The sequence below is a fragment of the Panthera leo genome, chromosome B4 (genome assembly GCF_018350215.1).
Source record: "Panthera leo isolate Ple1 chromosome B4, P.leo_Ple1_pat1.1, whole genome shotgun sequence".
Taxonomy (NCBI): domain Eukaryota; kingdom Metazoa; phylum Chordata; class Mammalia; order Carnivora; family Felidae; genus Panthera; species Panthera leo.
Window position 1 is genome coordinate 12,176,654 of NC_056685.1, and position 15,056 is coordinate 12,191,709.

General features: G+C 47.1%; 1 protein-coding gene across 9 annotated transcripts in view; it reads right to left on the bottom strand.

Moving 5' to 3' along the window:
* The window catches only part of BEND7 (BEN domain containing 7), a 77,814-nt gene that overhangs the window by 3,117 nt on the left and 59,641 nt on the right, over positions 1-15,056 (bottom strand). For 6 of the 9 annotated variants that reach the window (XM_042944922.1, XM_042944925.1, XM_042944918.1 and 3 more), the window contains 2 exons: positions 7,013-7,132; positions 112-165 (listed from right to left, as the gene is read on the bottom strand). In XM_042944922.1, the coding sequence (XP_042800856.1) occupies positions 112-165; positions 7,013-7,132 (174 nt within the window). The remainder of the gene's footprint in view (positions 1-111; positions 166-7,012; positions 7,133-15,056) is intronic. The other 3 variants (XM_042944919.1, XM_042944924.1, XM_042944921.1) reach the window with 1 other exon arrangement.

The window sequence follows — 15,056 nt, forward strand, 5'->3', positions numbered from 1 at the left end:
AGGAGCAGTCTGCTCAAGCCTCTGCACCTCTGACGTTACACACATTTTCAATGCCAGTGTTTTCAGGGGCTGTATTTTCCAGCGGGTGTTGGAAATGGAAATGTGTTTTACCTGTTGGCGGTAGAGAGATGCCGTCCAGTCTCTCATCACCATCCGCTGCCTCTGCTGGTGGCAAACAGAAAACACAAATCTCGTCAGTTTCGGGGAGCGCGTTGATTTTACAGAATACAGTAATACAATTAAAGAATTCCAGTATGCATACGCTCAACTTTTTTTCCCCTTTTCAGCATCTGTTGGTTCGCGTTACAGATTTTAGTACCATTATTTAAATCAAACATTTTTTTAAGATAATGATAGGAGGTTTGCTCCTGCATTACTTTTTTTTTTTTTTTTTTTTTTTTGCTATCTTGTGACCTTATTCTATCAATCATTGACGATTTCAATTCATTTTCACTTGTTTGCGTGGACTTAAAATCTTCGCCCAGAATCCGGGGTGAATTGTTCAAATATGATCATCAAAGGCACAGAGGTCGGTGAATCGCTGTGGCAGAATTTTCCCCGGTCATCCCCAGAACCACCCTAACCATCCCCGCGAGCGAAGCTCAGGAAATCCTGAGAATCAGCCCTTCCTCGGAGATGACTGGAAATTGGCATCAATTTAGTCATAGAGAAAGTCAGAAGGAATAAGTGTATCTTCAAAAGCTTTGTCACGTCTCTGTTTCAAAATGCAAACCTTTGCTCACGTCTGCTGTGTTTTAATCTCCTTAAGGGTTTTCCAAAGGCAGATCCTCAGTCAGAGAAAACCTTCCGCTACATGTAAAAAAGAAAGCGCTCGTTTGTCTCCTGATAACCGATGGGGCCCGTCAGTCTCTCTGGGCAGATGCTGTGGACAGGTCAGAACATTTCGTTACGGCCAAGTGGAGAATTTCGGCGACTGCTCCCTCCATCCCGGGTCTGGCTTCCTCTCCCAGCCACCTTCCCGCCGCGGCACACGCGCGCGTGGGGCCAGCCACGTGGGGCTGCCCTGTGCCACCGGGCTGTAATGCTGAGTTGGTGGGAAGCGAATACCATGCCCCTGTTTTTATCGCTGTGGCTTTGAACACAATCAGGGGGTCAGAGACGTTCAAAGATTTCGACTCCAGTTCGTTCTCTAACACCTTGTCCTCAGATTGCTGCACACGATTGTCTGCTGACCTGCTACGTCCACCGCAAAGAAAATGCCCAGCGGAGACACCACAGTCGAGACCAGCTTGGGCTGGAGAAGCGTGTCTACTCTTCCCCTCTAAAATGATGTTGTAGGTGAATATTTAATAACGTAAGACATTTGACTCAAGCGCTAGGACAGATGGAAAAGATTAAACACTTTAAAATAGGCTTATCGATGAAGTACAGGACATACTAAAATGTTAACAGCGTTCCTCTCTGGATGAGTTGTCTAGGATTTTAAAAAGTCTTCAGTAATAATAATAGCAACGACTGCCACCACCGTTTATTAGATGTTTACCGTTTACTGAGCAATTTACGTACATCGCGTCATTTAACTCTTAGAAAACCCTACAAAGGGGTGGGGGGGGGGGAGTTGTTTTTATGCCCATTTGAGCAAACGGAACTGGGACAGAGAGGCTAAGAGGCTAAGGTAATCTGGAGCGCCCGGCTGGCTTGGTGGGGCGTGCGACTCTGCTTCTCGGGGTTGTGGGTTCGAGCCCCACGCTGGGTGTAGAGATTATGAAAAACAATAAATAAACTTAAAAAAAAAAGAGAGAGAGAGAGACTAAGGGAATACAGCGAGTGACACCGTCCTGGCTGTGAGTCAGGTCCATGCCTGGGCTCTTAATCTCCCTCTTTGCTGTTAATAATCCAAATGTATGTCCCTATGCATCCCTATGAGCTTTTTTTTTTTTTTTAGATCTTCAACTTCTAGTTCATTTTCTACTTCAGTAACTTTCTCTACTTTACACGTAAAATGACTTTCTATGTAGTTATAACAAAGCCCTTCCCTTTGTAACTCCGTTATCCCCACTTTCATAACCCAGGCCTATGCAATTCTGGGCTTTAGCAAAAACAGAACATATGCGTCCGAAAAACAGACAAATTATTATATGTAAATTAGTGTATGTTAGCTGCACGCACGGGGCCAAGTGTCACGGATGAAGAACGTGGCTGTGTTACTGAAATTTAATTATAACATCTGTCTGTAACCACAAGCTCACGGTCTTTCTTCCCCGGTGACAGTCAAGTTGTGAAATTTAGAAAAGATTGAGCAAGTCCAATAAAAATTTAATAGCAGTGACAGTTTTACTCTTAGATCTAACACAAATAAAAAATTGTGATTTCAGCTCTGAGGAAATAATGTAATGAAAATGATAAAAATCCACACCGGGAAAGGAATCATTCCAGTTACAGAAAAAAATTATTACATGTGATGGGAGCCCCAAATGAATTTCTCTTTGGGTTTGCACAACAACCTCTCAAATCTGTATGGAGCACTTCTTCCTAGAGGCAGTGTGGGCTTCCTCGAGCACTGAGTTGATTAGCTTGCCCAGTTAGCGTCTGTCCCTAATTCCAGGAATTGAGCCAAATATGATAAATAAGGTTGAAGCTGTGGGAACATCTATGAGACACTGTTTGTTGTTATCGTTTGGACTGAGTAATCAAGACAAAAAACACGAGAGGGAGCAACGTCATTGATGTCGGCCTCTCCGTTCCTGTCAGCCTCAGGAAGGAAAGGCGAGTGGCTCTAGTCTCAATCTGCAAGGGTCCCACTTTGAAGCGGCTTGAGGAGACTTTAGTGTAATAGAATTTGACAAAATCAGGCGATAGAGCCTATGTGGCCGGTCACTGCTGATAGGCTGACATCTGGTCTAGCTGGGTCTGTACTTCAGGGCTACTTTTCTCCTCCAGCCACCTCCGCCTTCTCAGATGCACAAGGAACCTGCCGAAAAGGCAGAGGAGAAGTGCCAAGGCACCAATCACAAATATCTAGGCAGATCAGTGGTCAGACGTGAAAATGTCCCGAATCGAATACGATGATGACCAAAGACCAGGGCGCTCCCGCAGGAAGGGAAGGGTCTACGGTTGGGATCCCGCTGGGCACAGACAGGCACGTGTGTGTGAGATGTGTGTGTCATGTGAATTACTAATACAAATGCTGGATGGTTAAGAAATGTGTTCAGTGGCCAGTCGGTGGGAAAGAGAACCAGGAATGTGGAGGGACGTCCCCACTGTGTGCACGTGTGTTCACTGGGGGGAAGCATGGAAGGGAATGGATTCCAGAGCTCACAGTAATTGGTCTCTGCATCTAGCAGTAGGAAAAACAAAAAAAAGGTGTGGTTATGTATAAAAGATAAGAGTATGAGGAAACACAGTTGTTGTTAATTTATTAAACACAAATTTATATCAGGATTAACTTTTTTCCAACCAGCTTTTATACATGGATCTTTCCCTCTCTTTGTTAAAAAATGAATGGTATAGGGGCACCTGGGTGGCTCAGTCCATTAAGAATCCAACTCCTGACTTTGGCTCAGGTCACGACCTCACGGTTCATGAGTTCAAGCCTCGTATTGGGCTCTCTGCTGTCAGCACAGAGCCCGCTTCAGATCCTCTGTCCCCCTCTCTCTGCCCTCCCTTGCTTGTTCTCATTCTCTCTGTCTCAAAATAAATAAACTTCAAAAAAAAAAAAGTATGGTATAGAAACTATATGTCAAAGAGGTTTCCAGAATACCTCACAAAGAGGAAACAAAATTTAAGCCAAACTTCCCATTTTAGTCATGTGGCCCATTTCCAGTGTTAAAAACAATTCAACTGGGTAAATGTGAAGATCGAGTTAGCTTTACCAAGTGATTCATGAATCAGGCAGCGTCCCCTCTGGCAAGCAGAAGGGAGCTCCAGCAGACTGAAAGGTTTTAGAAGATGGGACAAGGAAGTCATCAAGAGAAAAAACGATTATCTCGGGTAAGGCCACCTTCCTCTGGGACAAACAGAAGATTCCTCAATGACCAGTTCAAACTACATTTCGGGAGGAGGTTGAAAGTGCAGTCTGGTGATGTGACCTAGCACAAGAGTCTCCATTTTGGGCCTCTGGTTTTCCTTTTAACACCAGGAAGGCTGTTTCTGTGTGTCTGAGACCAGCCTTCTGCGGTGCACTCCATATATACTCAGTATTCTCTCTACTTTTCATGTCTTCTCCCTTCAGAGGTTTCTCTTCAAACTTAGACTTTTCAGGTCCCCTAGGGACTTGTAATCATCTCCTCAGCGAGAGGCACGTGTTCTGGAGCCCAAAGCCCTCTTCCTTTCTCCGAGCTGACCCTGCGGTACCTGAACCAGTAGACTCCGTACTCTGGATTTGTACACTTCTTTTCCCTCAAGCTCCCAAGTTGTTCCAGGCATGTTTCACATTCCACCCTGTGGAGCAGGCCGACACCAGGCAGCTGCTGTGGACCCTAGGCAGGGGTGCAGGAATATGCGAGCCGACCTCCGGCTACAAGTTTGCGGCATCACTGGGACCGGTGTGTGGAAGAACCCAAAGGAAGTCGAGTGGCTGGTTCTTGGGGTCCTTTGGCCCTTTTCCTCTCTTTTGGGCTCACGGAGTATTAAATTCAGGTCTCATCACTATGGCAAATTTTTGATTTCTTCCAGGCCTGCCTATTTAGCGTCTTTGTGTCTTGGGCTTCAACCATTTCCCCTGGCAAATCAACAGGTAAACAAAGCTCTTCCGTACCCAAACAGGCAAGATCGCCAAGGCAGATTTTAGGCAACACAACACCAACTTAATACTTACTAGCAAAGACACCATTCAGGCTTAACAAATAACATTTGATTTGGGATATAAAATTGAGGAGAACACAGCACCCAACATGGCATCAGGGCTCAGTAAGGGGTTAGTTGCTGTGTATCTGCTGGGCAGTTATCTTTGGAACACCTGTCATTCAACTGTAAAACAAGGCTTTCACCCCCCAACCCTTTCCTGGAGACTGAAGTCTAAGGAGGCTTACATAATAAAAGGGGGCGTCAGCTCTATATTAGTGGCAAAACTTACATTGTCTGATTTTGACACTGAAAACACCCAAGAGGGTAGGTATTAGCCTTGTTATATATATGGAAAGCCTGAGGCTCAGAGAAGGTCCCAGGAATTTGTAAATGGCAGACGGGAGCTGGGAATTCAGACCTGTTCTCCCCAGTGTACCTCACTGCATTTATTTGCAATGATTTGTAGATTACAAAAAAGAAGGCAGAGAAATGGAGAGAGCTGGGGGGAGGGTGAGGGGATGATTTATCACCCAAGCCCCAAAACCTCTGTGGGTGAAGAGGGCATCAGTAGCAGTTATGCTGGGACAACAGGAGCAGAGGGGGGGCCCCCGCCGGGCACAGAGGGGGCGCTCGGCCCTCTGACCTGGGACACGGGGAGGCTCCCGGTGCCGCCGAGCACCAATACAGACGTTTTCAGAGGGCATGCTCGTTTTGTTTATGAAGACATTCACGTATGACAGATCTGGAACCTCATGACAACTGTGAAGCAGACTTTATTTTTCTGTCTGTGTCGTGAGAGGGACACAGAGGACTGGATGGGTGGCGTGACTTGCCTCCGGGCAAGGTCCGGTGGAGGTCTGGGGCTGGTAAAGAGCAGAGAGACTGCAGAGCCAGGTCTCTGGACTCTGCTTCACCTTGCTGCCCGCAGGCTACTCAATACGTTTCCACCAATGACAAGGAGCAGTAGTCCACTGCTCTTTATAAAGAGCATCAATTAGTACAAAAGGAAGCAAACAGTTAAAAAAAAAAAAAAGAGGAAGGGAAGATTAAAAAAAAAATCCTCTACAGCTAAATATGTGAAGTCCTGATGGCTACTTTACAGAAACGAGCTGTAAGGTTTTTCACAGTGAAGATGCACTTGGTCCCTTGCGGCCAAGTCTTGCAGCCTCGAGGGCGCTCCCAGCCTGTGCTGGGAGCTCTCCCCCAGGGCGCTCGCTGACTCAGGCCGCTCACTGCTCTAGTACACTGTGAGTTCACATAAAGGATCTGGTAGAGACACAGGCCCACGCATCTGTGCTGCTGTTCTCCGGGCCTCTGTACCAGCCAGATGTATGACAGTCCCTGTCTGGAGCCCGTCTCCGAAACTGGGCGTTCTCCAGCTACAGAAACACGGAGGCTCTAAGCAGGCTGGGTGTCCTGAGGTTTGATCAGAATTGTTTGCTGTATTTATTTTTTATTCCGAGAGAAGTATTTTGAGACAGGGGAGGGAGGGAGTGCAGAGAGAGGCAGAGAGAGAGAGAGAGAATCTCAAGCCGACTCCACACTCGAACTCACGAACTGTGATAATGACCTGAGCCGAAATCAAGAGTCAGACGCTTAACTGACTGAGCCACCCAGGTGCCTATTGCTTATTTTAAAAATAGTATCTAGAGGTTTGTGGCCTCCTAGAGATGATTATTCTTACATGATGGCAAAAAACTGGCCTCAAGGGGATTCTTCACTGGTAAATTGGCTGTCATTTGAGGCCTCAAATGACCAAATCCAAATAGTCATAATTCAACTAAAATAATCTCAGAATCCCCAAAGCCAGATTTGAAAAATACACACTTGACTTAATCTGTTTCCTGTGGTGTTTCTGATAGGAGGGTTATTGTTATTTTTGTTACCTTAAGCAACTGGTATTTTTTATGAAAGTCATGCAGATCCAAACAAACAAAAGTCAATAGCAAACAGAAGGAAGTCACACAAGAGAGACCCAGTTTCACAGATAAGACACATAAAGCCACAAAATAAGATTAGCCATCTTCTTCGTTTATACTGTTAAAATTAAATGGTCTGACAGAATTTTTACTATTTAATCTTCAGGTGAATTTCCAAATTCATTTGCCTAAGACTTTAAAATAGAAACCACAGCACATTAGGTAGAGCTTTTCCTTCAAAAGACAAAAAGACGGTGAAAATACCCTAGAGCAAAGAGTTGTATTTTACAACGTCCAAGATTTCAATTGAGGGCTTTGGCAATTATTTTCTCACGGCTTATTCATACCTGAGCCTCTTTTTAACCTTCTTCTGGCCAGTTTAATTTGATCCTGTAGAATCTGTACCCAGTCTCTCGGGCCAGGAAGTTTATCCACATGATTAGCGGTACAGTATTTTTCTGTGAAGACTGAAAGAAAATGTGAAATAGTGTTAAATACTTCAGCAGATAAAAAAACATGCAGATCTGAAATGGGAATATATCCCAAGAATAAAAAAAAAAAAAAAAAAGGCGTATTTCTAGAAGACGTCAGTTCCGTAGCGCGTGGCTTCAATCCCCACATTACATTCCTTTGGTAAAGACGGAGGTTGGCAGGGGCCCTGCTCATATACAGTGAACTGTGCTTTGGAACGAAACCGGCTATAAAATAGAAGCAGTTCTATGGTACTGCTCTTTCCACTTGCGTATATGTGTCTTATGGGCAGAGAAGAAAATGCTTCCTATGGGTCCACTGGCCCCATGAAAAAATTCAGCAAATGTATTATTACTGTTGTTAAATCTAATCTCATGCAAGATTACACAGAAAGATGGTGTTCTCGTGGTGATTCCTACTAAATCAGTACTCAATAATAATGCAGTTGTGTCTTCTTAAATTTATTTATTTTGAGACAGAGAGAGAGAGGGAGGGAGAATCCCAAGCAGGTGTAGAGCCCAGCACGGGGTTTGAACTCACAGTGAGATCATGACCTGAGCCCAAACCAGGAGTCGGGAGTTTAATCGACTGAGCCACCCAGACGCCCCTGTGCAGGTGTGTCTTAATGAAAGTCCCCATTTGTACTTTGAATCAGCCTCTTGCGTGCTGTGCCAGCACCTAGGAGAGCTACCTGGTAAGCACAGAGGGAACTATGGAGAGAATCGTGTGACAGGACGAGAGGGAGACAGGACAATGGCTTTATGAAAGCTACACCGTGTGCGGTTGCCCATCTCAGAGCTGCTGTGGACCTTTCTGACTCCCTCTACTTCTGAGCGCCTTCACACCCCATCTTTGCTACCTGCTGTCTGTAAGGACAAGACCTACACTCACATTGCCTTCTTGGTATTTAAAGTACTGGTAGTTTTAAAGCTTTAAAGGTTTCTTTTTAAAAAAGAAATGACCAAGGAAAATGTTGACAGATTCAATTATATAAAGCTAATTTTTTTTAAGTTTATTTATTTTTGAGAGAGAAAGAGAGAGTGTGCGAGCAGGGGAGGGGCAGAGAGAGGGAGACATAGAATCCGAGGCAGGCTCCAGGCTCTGAGCTGTCAGCACAGAGCCCGACGCGGGGCTCAAACTCATGAACTATGAGATCATGACCTGAGCCCAAGTCAGATGCTCAACTGAGTGAGCCACCCAGGTACCCCAAAACTGTAACATTTCTATTGAATGAAAAAGAAACATTTCCTTAGAACGAGAAAAGCTCGTTGTGCTAAATATGACCAAAAAGGTTCAATATCTACCCCCTGCCCCAAAAGAGTTTGTTCAAATAAAAGAGCAACTTCAAAAGTCTCTACAGATGAACAAAGTGTATCTAGGAAAGATGTTCAGAAAACAGATAAACCAAAGGACTGCAAAACACACTTTGTCTCTACTAAATTAGAACCACAATGAATGTTAAGCTAATAACACTGCTAAAATGGTGGGGACCCGGCACATTCAAACATTACTGTTGGCATAAATGGCAGAACCCTTCTGGGAAATGAGGTGGTCAATACAGAACGAGGGGCTTGATACCTGAGAATCTTGCTCCTAGGAACTTAGCATCAGGAAATCATTTGAAAGAAGGAAGAAGCCCATACACAAGGGTAGTCCATCCAGTCGTGGAGGACGTGGTGAAGAGGGGCAGTGGGGGGGGTCTAGGTCTGGGAGTGGAAGCAGGCAGGGGCTCCCTGCAGGAAGCCACTGCTGTCCTCTGTGTTAGGGCAGCGTGAGTGAAGGCGGCAGGTGACTGGAATGGTATCTAGAACTGGCGTTTCTGGGGAATCCTATGACCTGGTGAATATGGGAGCAAGGGAATGTCTGAGGGGCAAGGCGGGCTGGACTGGGTTTGGTTTGGGCCATGCTGATTTGGGGTGTTGGCGGAGCACCCATGGGGGGGACAGGATTTGGGGAAGGGGTCCAGGCAGAAGATACGGGCCTGGGAGGCACATGATTCTTTTTCTTTTTTAAATTTTTTATTCATTTTGAGACAGAGAGCATGAGCTGGGGAGGGGCAGAGAGAGAGGGAGACACAGAATCCGAAGCAGGCTCCAGGCTCCGAGCTGTCAGCACAGAGCCCGGCGCGGGGCTCGAACCCACAGACCATGAGATCATGACCTGAGCTGAAGTCGGACACTCAGCCAACTGAGCCACCCAGGCGCCCCGGGAGGCACATATTTCTATGTGGTGATTGAGGCAACAAGAAAGAACGTTGGCCAGTGAGAACACAGCGACGGAACAGCACTGGGTGGGCCGAGTACAGGGCCAGAGGGAACCCCAGCTGGAAGGAGATGAACGCACAAGCTTGGCTTCTGAGGGCCAAGTTGGGGGAACCGGAAGTGAGGTCTCGTAAAGAAGGGCGAATGGTGCTAAAGAGGACAACAGACAACCGTCTGAAGTGCAAGAGAAGCTTGGGCAGGGCGGTTCTCACAGTGTCATGGGAGGCCCTCGAGGGAGCGGCAGGGTGGCCACAGATGGCATTCCAGAAAAACCCAGGTTCCGTGGGGGAAGGAAGAGATGAGGGGTTGGAGGGGAAGCTGGGGGAGGGCTGCAGGCTGGGGAGACACGGGCCTGGTTTACAGGCTGAGGGAAGCAGCCAGCAATCTGGGGAAGGCAGGAGGCAGTCACGGGAACCACGGCTGAGGTGGTGGGGTCCAGAAGTGGAGGCTGTCCTTGAACAGGAAGAAGATGCCCCCTCTGAGCCCAGACAGGATGGGGAATGGGGTAGATTTAGAAGTGGCACAGGCTGGGCCAATCACTCCCGAGACTCAGTGGCTCCACAGTGAGGGGTACGGAGAGCGTGGGGAAGGTCCGGAATTGCCTCTGATAATAAGAAGAATAGGAAGGCAGCCGACTGAGGATGTCAGGACGCCAAGCACAAGAGCAGGCTACGATCCCGTGGCACCTCGCAGCTCCGAGCTGGGTGTGGTACCACCGGATGGCAGGACCGGCCCAGGGTAGGACTCTGCTGGACAGTTCTGGCAGAAGGACAAGGATACAAAGCGCTGGAAGAGGTCAGCTGCAATTAATTACCTCTGCTTTCTTCGCTCCCTGCCTCCCTACACAAATCTGGGAAGGAAGGAAAGCCAGAAAGAGGCTCACACACTTGGAGAAATCTCTGGGGATCGGGGAATGGCCTAGCAGTGGGGTTGGCAAGGAGGTGACAGAGTAAGGGCAATTGAGAGTGTCAGGCTGGAGTAGAAAGCATCAGCAGCGGAGCTCTGTAGGAGAGCGCTAAGGTGTGGTCACCGTGGATGAGGGCCGGGCATGATGTGGCTGGAAGGCCAGGCGGATCTTTCATGGGCACAGTGAAGCCACTCAAGGTGCCAGCGGGACTTGAGAGCGAGAGGAAGGCGCATAGCTGTGATAAGAGCCTTGATGGACAGGGTCCACCCCAGCCCCAGCTGTGCGGAGGAAGGGTGATGACCGGGAAGTATAACTAAGGGTCAGGGGTCGGGGGAAGTATCCCCCAGGCTCCCCAGTACATGGCATGTGAACGTGGGCGAGCAGGCGGTCTCCCCTCGGGAGGGATGCAGGGGACGCGATATCCCCGAGGTAGGTGTGATCTTGAATCTCCTCTGCCAGACTGTAGACCACTTCAAAGGTCTTCATTAATCTGGTCTCCCTCAGAGCACTGACCACAGTGTCCCGTACTGAGCAAGAAGTCAATAAATATTTGATGAACAAGCATATTTTCCAGTTTGGTTTCTAATGGCAGCGATTACAAGAGCTCATGAATTTAGACTAATTGGGGAAGAAACGCCTATCTGCATTAGTAGGAAGTTTTAAATTCATAGAATACAGTTAAAGAAACGAGGTTGTATCACATTCAGATGCCCACAGTAACATTTCCTAACCAGAGAGTTGCCAAAAGGTTCTCGAAGTCCTATTTTAACAAACAGAAGAGAATAATTAATTGCACTGAGCATGCTATTAGTTTATATGAAAATGTGTACCACAAAAATGGTCTTACATATCATCTTACCAGGTAAACATCTCCCTCCCTGTAATATTATTTGTACAATTCATTTCCATAGTAACCCCTCTTTTCTTAGATTGCGAGATCCATGCATCCAAATTAGCACACACTAGAAAGCAGTGGTTCCAAATTGCAAAGTTGATGTGGATTATGCACAATGACTCCCAGCAACCACATATGTCAATGTCAACAACCAAGTTTAGGAGAACCAAAGGGAAGGCTCTGGAATGTTTTCTCCCATTCCGTGAGGGGCTTCTCAGCAGATCTTTCCAATCTAATCTTGGGCCCAAATACCGTCACCCGCTAAAATGGCAACAATTTCTGGCTATTTTTTTTTTCTTTTTCCAGTTAAAATTTATCCAGGTACAGGGGTGCCTGGGTGGCTCAGTCGGTTAGGTGTCCGACTTTGGCTCAGGTTGTGATCTCGCGGTTCATGGGTTCAAGCCCCGCGTTGGGCTCTGTGCTGATAGCTCAGAGCCCGGAGCCTGCTTCGGATTCTGTGTGTCCCTCTTTCTCTGTCCCTCCCCCACTAGAGCTCTGTCTGTCTGTCTGTCTCTCTCTCTCTCAAAAATAAATAAACATTAAAAAAATCAAAATTTATCTGGGTACAATAAAAAGAAGCCAGAGAGGTCTCTGTCTCCCAGGTCTGTGTCTGAGACCTTTGAAGGCACAGCACTAGGCTTCTCGAAAAATACCTATATAAACAAATATTTCCACTGTGAGTATTACTGACATTCTGTTTTATGGATTACATTCAAACTTAAAAGAGACTTTTAACTTGAATCTGTCTACCGAAGATACAATCCTATACTGTGTAACTTGTGCAGATGAGACCTTAGAACAAGGCCAAAAGATTGTCATTGTATTGATCCGAAAATGCTCAATATGCTATGTGAATAGAGGTATCGAGTAAGCAGAATATATTTTGCTGTCTGAATCTGTAGCGAAAGGTCAAGCTATTATCCTGGTAACAGTTCCATTAGGAGTAATGATGTGAAAAGAGGCATTGCATTAATGCACTGGGTTTCCTACTATGTTAATAGTGGGTCATTAAGAATCATAGAACAATTTGCATTCATCCTTAGAATGCAATAGGTACTAAAAAGAAATTTCCCTCTTCTTCCATTCTAATATATTAAGGAGAAGCAAGGGCTAATTTTAAACAAGTCCAAATAATCCCAACAAGCGGACTAAGGCCAACAATTAAACTAAATAAAAGAGTTAAAGCATCTCCGGTGCTTAATATAATTTGAGGTCCCAAGGTACAAAGAGTACGTTAAGTCACTAGGGAAATGACAAATGTTCAATCTGATGTGTACATGAAGAATGGCTTTTCTCATAGGCTCGTGTTCATTCGAAGCGTGCCCTTTAATTGTATATAAATAATGAATAAGCTAGTGGTGGCTGAGCAGATCCTTCCCTGGGAACGCGGCATTTAATGCAATCATCAATGAACAGGCGGTATATAGTGTGTCTGAATGTGACATGCTGAGAACAGAGGGGATTGGCCGCGTTCCCCAAACAGCTATCTGTTCACACAATGGTTCCTAGAGGACCCTTAATTTGGATTCTTCTGGCTCCCTTTGCTGGGAGAAACAGAATATGGTGTGGCTTTTTGAAGGAAGTCACTGGATCGCACACTTTGAGAAGCAAGAGGGGACCTACGGAGCTTTAATGTCGCTGTGGAGCCTTCTACCCAGGCTACACCTGGCCGGCAGTGAGAGCCCAACCTCTGCTCTGATGACGCAGTTCTAAGTTATGGTCAAACGGACAAGTGGAAATCAAGGTGGACGTCAAGCAAAACTGAAGGCCGGGGCCTCGCGGGCGCCGCCAATCTCCCAGAGCGTGAGAGGGGCCGGGGACAAGGGTGAGAAAGAGAGCTCCCTGCAGGAGGGTCCCCGGGCCGGGCCGAGGAGTGGGAGCGCTGGGACCAGCCCTCAGGCGGAGGAGACTAGGTTTCCCTGCAGGCTGTGCACATTCCCCCTGCTCACCTGGGAGCCGCTGGAAGGCCACCGGCACCTTCCGGCACAGTCCTCTTTCCTTTATTCTTTATTCTGTGAAGCTTCCCACGAGCTAAGCACTTTACACATCTATCTCATCTAATGTTTGCTGTAACCTGATGGTGCAGGTATTTTCAGTCCTGCATTATAGACACAATCAAGGTACAGGCAGGTTAAAAAACCGGCCCCAGACCGCACGGCTCATAGGGATTGTTTTGTGCATAAATTAAAATTTTGTTTTTGCTCTTTTTTTTTTTTTAATTTTTTAATGTTTATTCATTTTTGAGAGAGAGAGACACACACACAGAGCATCAGCAGGGGAGGGGCAGAGAGAGAGGGGGAGACACAGAACTCGAAGCAGGCTCCAGGCTCTGGGTTGTTGGCACAGAGCCTGATGTGGGGCTCGAACCCACGACCCGTGAGATCATGGCCTGAGCAGAAGTTGGATGCTTAACCGACTGAGCCACCCAGGCACCCTGAATTATTTAATTTTTACTTTAAAGTTATATATGAGCACACAGATCTTGTAAGAGAGTAACGACTGAATTCTAAATATAAGCAAATCAATAGCTAAGTTCAGGCTTCCCTGCGAACGCTGTCTCACTTTCATTTGCCCAAAACAGAAGCACAGTGGACAGCAGGGCAGAGGGCCAGGTGGGTTGTGAGATCACCTCCCTTCTAGACCAAAGGGGCCGGCTGGCCTGAAGCAAGGAAGGGAGAAGGAGACTGGGCCTTGGGTAGGATGGGTCTATAGGTATTTTTGGCTTGGAGACTGATGACTCTGGCCCACTAGGACTCTAATAGAGTATCTTTCCTTTGATGATATTATGGTGCTTCAGTTACCAAATTCATGGGACAGCTGAAATCCACAAGTCATGGGCTTGCTACCCATTCCAAACCCATTGTGATTTATTAAAGTCACAAGAAGTGTAGAAGTTCAGGTACTAGGAGGGAAAGGGAAAGAGCTAGAAGAAGGGCTGGCTGATGGTGTGGGGTGGGCCGATGCTCCATATCTTGGGGCAGGTGTTCCTGGCCTAGGGACTGGCTCTCCGCCGTGCAGGTTCAAACTCTGATTTGAACCTGACCACCCAGGAGTTCACGCCCGAGAAACCAGCTCACGATAACCAGACCTACAAGGGCCTGATGGATAAGCTATGATGCAGCTAATTAATGTGTAAAGGGGGGAGGGGTTGTCTTTCCAGTATCTGAAGCATTTGATGTCACAACCCAGTACTCTCACTTCTTGGAATCAAGATGTTGGAACGAAAAACTCTGCAGAAGGTCTGAGTTGAACCAAAGGCAGCTGGATGGTGTGGGGCTGGCCAAGCTCAAGGACGCCTGTGGGAAACGGCCCACCCCAGCCCCCGCTGCCGAACTGGGCAGGGATGTTTCGTACCTGTGCCCTCCGCAGCACAGCCTGACCACAGCAGCGATGGGCACCTGACCTAAGGCTAAGCTGCAGACTGCACAAAAGGCTGAGCTCCTCAGAACAGCAAACAATGAGAGGATGAGGGCTTTACAATAGTAGGCAAAGCCGAGACCTCCTGGTATTGAGTGGCCCTGACACACCTTGCAAACCGGAACTGTGGCAGTGGGGAGGCGACAGAAACCGGGCAGAGGAAGCCGGTAAGGAGGAGGACGAAGCAGACTGCAGAAAGGAGTCAGAGAGAGTGAGTGTCACCTGGGAGGAAGGCAGGCAGCGTGCAGGCAGGCTGTTTCTATCCTGCAGGCTCACAAAACAGCTTCTTCCTAAGGCAGCGATGGTAACACTGTGTTTTGAGACCAAAAGAGCCTTCCCAAAGAGAGCATTTTTTACCCCCTGGAGTAGAGCCTGATTCTTAGCCCACCGTCGATTACACGTAAATGACCACCGAACCCTGCTCTTACGATGACAAATTA